The sequence below is a fragment of the Egretta garzetta genome, unplaced genomic scaffold (genome assembly GCF_000687185.1).
Source record: "Egretta garzetta isolate BGI_Z169 unplaced genomic scaffold, ASM68718v1 scaffold69, whole genome shotgun sequence".
Taxonomy (NCBI): domain Eukaryota; kingdom Metazoa; phylum Chordata; class Aves; order Pelecaniformes; family Ardeidae; genus Egretta; species Egretta garzetta.
This window is the reverse complement of record NW_009260790.1, coordinates 1,310,683-1,316,194: the sequence shown is the minus strand read 5'-3', so window position 1 is coordinate 1,316,194 and position 5,512 is coordinate 1,310,683. Positions and strand designations below refer to the sequence as shown.

The following is a 5,512-nucleotide window of genomic DNA, read 5'->3' as shown; positions in this document are numbered from 1 at the left end:
AGGAATAAGACTGGGACCTGGCCCTTCCATTTTGCTCCACTCTGGAGTGGCAGAAGTTAAATTTCCCTTCTTTCAGAGACTAACAGGGAACGGCAAAGCCAAGCTGCCTGACAGGGATAAGGATAACTGAGAGGATAGGTCAGGGATTTGCACACTGCCTTGGACGTGAGGTCCACAACGACTTCCCACTCACACAAGGAGGCTCCAGGGCTCACCTGGTTTGGCAGGAGCTCTCTAGTGGAGACACATAAAGGGTCCATATCCCAAGAGCAGCTGGCATGGTGAAGAGCACAGCTACCCAGCAGCAGGACACAATCAGTGACATGAAGAGTCCAAAGTCATGCACGGCTGGGATCTACATGAAGAGGGAGAACATGGAGTTGTGATCAATGGGGGCAGAGACATCAGGCCAGAAAGAGATACCTGGAGGAACCTGAGAATAGCGCATGCTGACCTCAGTCATGGTAGTCAGCAAACCTGGTAGGTACAGAGCTAGGCCAATCAGTGGCACAGTAAATATTGCCTTGGATGCTGATACAGGGAGACTGTCCACTGCCTTAGAGCAGGTAAGGGACAGCCCTCTAGGGCAAGCAAGTCCGGCATGCCCATGCACTTGAGGAGAGGGCAGAAGATGGTGCTGGCAGCTTCCCTCTCTATTAGGGTCTCTGGCAGAAACAGAAAGCCCCAAATCCCGAAGCTGCAGTGTACCTGAGAGAAGATGTTGGCAGCATACGCTGCAGCCGTGGTGAGGGAAGTGAAGAAGGTGGCCTTCCCTGCTGTCTGGATAGTATGGATCATGCGCAGTCGCAGGTCCTTGAGGTGGGTGGCTTGGCGGTAGGTGTTGATGAAAACAAAGACATCATCAACCCCTGGGAAAAGAGGGGGGAAATTTTGATACTTCGCTTACAGTAGGGACACATGCTAAAAATCTAATTTCCCCTCAACACCTCACCTGCAGATATTTCACTTACAGGTAGTGGAAGGAAAGGGGGGCTTGAAAATTCAGTCTGAATTTGCCACCATCACCTTTCTCTCTCTTGTAGGCAGGAGTTACGGCAAGGCAATACAAGTAGGTTCTGAGTAAGGACGTGCTTACCAATCCCCACAATGACAAAGGCAGCCACACCATTGAGTATACCCAGGTACTGGATCCCAAATACGACGTGGTACAGGAACAGAGCCACCAGGCAGCTTAGCCCAATACTGGCAATGCCAAAGAATGACAGGAACACTATAGGAGGAAAGGAACATGGAAAAAATAGTACTGCTGGCTGCCCCCTGGGAAAACAGATACCTCCCACGTGCCCTGTCAGAATACTTGTTCTCAGGAGCATGTTGGTGACAGAATAGCCGAGGACTGCAAGAGTACTGCTTGCAGACTCCTTACCATGAGGTCCATCCATGAAATTACATCAGCTTTACACTAGTGTTAGTAAGATGGGAATTTACACTTTATTCCTGTTCTCCTGTTAAGCCTTCCCCCCACCCTGCCCACAGAGCTCTGCTCTGGAGAATCAGACTTGCATGACCTTCTGCATGCCACTGTGCCACAAAGTCAGGGTGTCAGGGCATCAGAGCCTCTCCTGGGGCTTGTGCAGACACAGGGAGTCATGGCATATTTGGCTTTGTGTGAGAGCAGGGCAGCTGTGACTGCAGCCTACCTGAGCAGGAGGTAAGGATGTAGACCAAGACAGCTATGCAGCTACTGCTGATGAAGGCCAGCAACATGTCATTGTTGAAGGTCCTCCTCACTTCATAGTCAAACAAATCCGTCCCTCCATACAGCACCTGGACTTTGCTAGGGTGGGAAGATATGAAGGAAGGAAGAGGAGTAGGCAGAGTTGAGCGTAAAGGGAGCAGATCCAGGGGTTTTAACAAAGCACAATGTCTCCCCCAGGGCCGAAGGAGGTCACTGCTCTAATAAACTTGGCAGTTCTCTGAGGAAACAGCTCAGAGTGGTGAGAGCAGGTTGAACAAGGTTGCTGCTGGAGTTAAAGTTCACACGAGAAAGGAGAAAAAAGAGCAGGTCTAATTTTTAAAATTCCTCCAGTGCATGGTGGGTCTTTGGCACTAATAGACTTCTTGCTGTCAGCAAACAGCTCCTGAAGCCTCCAAAGCCAATTCCATCTGGAATCCTAATCATTGCTTATTATATTAAGCACAAAGGTAATAACCAGCAGATGCAGGCAGAGTGAGAGCTTATCAGAAACCATACGATTTACCAGCTTCTGCAAGCAGGCTCTGAGCGGAAGTAATCCAAGATAATTTAACCAGGAGTACAATAACACTGCACCGTAGGAGGCTATCAGGAATCCAAGCTTCAGAACCGAGCCTTGGTCCCAATTCCCTTTTGGCTTCCCATAACTGCAACCCACTCTGCCAGCCCGTTGCTGAGAACGCTCTGTGGCTGCCTGCTTTCAAGGCTGACAAGGGCTAGCTGCATTTCACTCTGTTTTTCAAGACTGGTATCCCTTCATTCTGGGAGCTGTTGAGAATCAGCGCAGTAAAGAGCAGGAGAATGAGAAGGTACACTGACATCAGGACTCACTGCCTTCCCTCAGCTGTCTGGATACTGGGCTATGCTTTTAGCCCTTTTAGCTCCATTTTACCATCTCCCTCTCAAGCACTGAGCAAAGCTCTATTTAGCCAAAGCCATATAGACCTGGTGGTGAAAAAAGCCTGCATTTCCTGAAACTTACCCGGTCCTGAAACTCCCCTGCCCATCTCTGTACTTCTGGAAGGAATTACAATCTCATGAGTGAAATCAGAATCAGATCCACAGGTTGATGCCTTGACTAAGGACCATTTCACCCCCTGCATCAGACCAATTGGGGCCAAATTCAGACCAGGAAGGCAGAGAAGCAGCTCTGTTGGAGCCAATGGAATTGGACTCCTGGGATGGAAGCAAACGGATCCAATGCCAGACAGGGGCTGAGCAGAAAGGCAGGCACTGGATTCAATCTTTGGCTCCCTTTCATTGTCTCTATTGATGTCTCTGGCATGTTGCTCCAGTAGGAAGTGGCATTAAAGTGAAGCATACGAGTGGTTTTCTGCCATATGCTCCCCACCCTCATTCACAGCACTGTGCCTGAGCCCAACTTCAAAGCAGATGCTTTTTCTCCTTTGGAGCATTACGCTGTGGCCACTGTTCGAGACTGACCAGCAGTCTGAGCTGGCATGCCAAGCCTCCTGTGCCTTCCAGGTGAGATTGAATGCTGCAGGGCTATCAGCGTGGAGCAGGCATGTCTGCCCTGCATAAGATTAAGACTAAGCTTTTATACCTTGAAGGGCCTATTCCATCCACTCCTTTAGTGCAACAGAAAGCACCATCCTCTCCAACCTCTGCCTTTCCCTGCTCTCTCACACTCCCAGCAAGGCACCTGCCCTGTCTGCACAGACCCTCACCTTGTGGATTGCTTGGCCAGCATGGCCACGTAGGTGATGACAAAGTTCTGGAACTTGCGGCGCTGCTCCTCCCAGCGGTCCTCCACAGAGTAGTAGTTTGGCAGTGGTGCCCCAAAGAGGATTTCGCTCCGCAGCAGGGAGCTTTTCATGTTCTCAGCAGACAAGCCCTCATCCACATACCAGTAGAATTCAGGGTGGGTCATGGCCAGCTCTAGGGACCCTATGGGGAAAAAGCAGTGCCACTTTTGTTAGGTCCTTCTTAGCTGACTTGGCAAGGCACAGGGTCTGAGAAAGGGAAACTGGGAGTGATCCTGTCTTTCATCACAGTGATGTGGACTACTGCTGCCTCACAGAGAGCAAGGAGGGCTGGAGAAAGCTGGATTGCAAAGACTCACTTTCCACTTTCACTTTGTGACTCTATTTGCAATGTTGCCTACCTGCAGTTCCCCATCAGGGACCCATCTTTCACCTGACTGATCTGAACCACAGCTCCGCCAAGCAGCAATGCACACAACATCTCTATCAATACTCCCTCAGCTGAATGCACTTAGTTCTCATACACTGGGAAGCACAAGAGCTAAACAATGCCCATGGAAGACAAAAAGTCCTGGCTTTGCTGTGACCTGGCACCTCTGCCATCTGATGGTGTGAGGGATGCAGAGATGGAGGCACTCAGCTAGTTCTGAGTAAGAAACACTGCCTGTCTACCCCCAAAATCTAAGTTACCTTGAGTTCATGCCAGAAAGACACAGCAAGTATACTCTTTCCTGTTTTGGTAACAGAACTGTTACTCACACTGGAGCAGATGGCATTAATTCTTTGCCTGCTCCCTATATGGCTCCTGGACAGCCATCATCTGCAGCCTGTGCTTGGGAGACAGATGGAGGCTTCATCCCACAGCCACATCACACCCACAGACTCCTCATGATTCACCTCTTTTTCACCATCCAGAGCCTCTGCTCTGCTAGAGGGGCATACTACAGGATACAGAGCTGGGAGGAGGAGGCAGCACCTTCCTCCTCCTCTCCTTCTAAAAGTCTTTCCAGCTGGTGACTCACAAGCTGCCTTTCAAGCTCCAGAGCAGCCCACAGACCTCTTTCATCTGCTCCACTGTGCAGGGAAGTTCATCCCTATTGTCTGTCCAAGACCTGACATTCCTTTAGTTAACCACAGTCTTTCACAGAGGACAAGGGTCAGTAGAAGGCATTGGTACACTGCAGGACTCCCCCTCATTTGTCCCTCTTGCTCGCCTGTTGGGGCCTGTGTGATCCCTGACTGGGGTTGCAAGGGTTTTGCTGAAATTGTAGGAGTGGCCCTAGAGCAGAAAAGATGATTCCTCAAGGCACAGCACAGAATCATCTTCCTTTCTGCACAAGGCAGTCACCCCTCTTAAGCTGCACAGCAAATGAGTGACTGCCTGAACTTGCAGGAGATGCCAGCCCTCACCCATGGCCGTCAGCTCACCTTGGATGTCAGCAAGATCTTGTCCCATGCCATCATAGTAAATCTTCCCTCCTCTCTCAGTGGGGAAGAAGTAGGTCATGAGGGAGCTGGGAGGGGAGCAGTAGGAATAGGAGCCCAGGGGCAGGTCCTTCAAGACCTCGTGGGGCTTCCAGCAGAACTCCCGGAAGCGAGGGTGGTCCATGATCTTGCGCTCGACCTCATGGATAGTAACCAGGCGCTCGGTGGTGAAGATGTTGTTTTCGGAGTCTCCTCGAGCGAGAAAAATGAGCTCAATGCGCCAGTGGGCATGCGTCTGTGTGTTGGCACTGATGTAAGTGCTGGAGTAGTCCCAGCGTGGAGCACCCCTCCCAGTTCGGGAAGTCCAGTTTCCTGGGTTCAGGTGGGCATGGGGCTTGGAGGAGCTTGTCCTGCCCTCCAGGGTGCTGCGCTTGACCCGTGTGCTGACCCCGAGATGGGAAGCATTGAGGTGAAGCTGCTGGAGCTGCTCAAAGATGAGCCTCTGCAGGGTTTCAGAGGTGAAGTCAGCCAGGTCCCGGCGGTTCCTCCCCCATGACCCAAACTGGGACTTAAGGGCCAAGGCAAGTGCATCAAAGCGCTGAGAGGACTCGTGGTTGCGGATCTCAAAAGCATTGTAGGAGATGTC

The 5,512-nt window shown here is 51.1% G+C and overlaps 1 protein-coding gene across 1 annotated transcript in view; it reads right to left on the bottom strand.

Annotated features, from left to right (window-relative positions):
* Nucleotides 1-5,512, bottom strand: part of DISP3 (dispatched RND transporter family member 3) — a 41,651-nt gene that overhangs the window by 12,756 nt on the left and 23,383 nt on the right. Inside the window, exons 4-9 of the mRNA XM_035901883.1 lie at nt 4,870-5,512; nt 3,406-3,625; nt 1,662-1,798; nt 1,097-1,231; nt 709-869; nt 216-355 (exon numbers count right to left, since the gene is read on the bottom strand). The exon at nt 4,870-5,512 is cut by the window's right edge and continues 72 nt beyond it. Of these exons, the coding sequence (XP_035757776.1) occupies nt 216-355; nt 709-869; nt 1,097-1,231; nt 1,662-1,798; nt 3,406-3,625; nt 4,870-5,512 (1,436 nt within the window). The remainder of the gene's footprint in view (nt 1-215; nt 356-708; nt 870-1,096; nt 1,232-1,661; nt 1,799-3,405; nt 3,626-4,869) is intronic.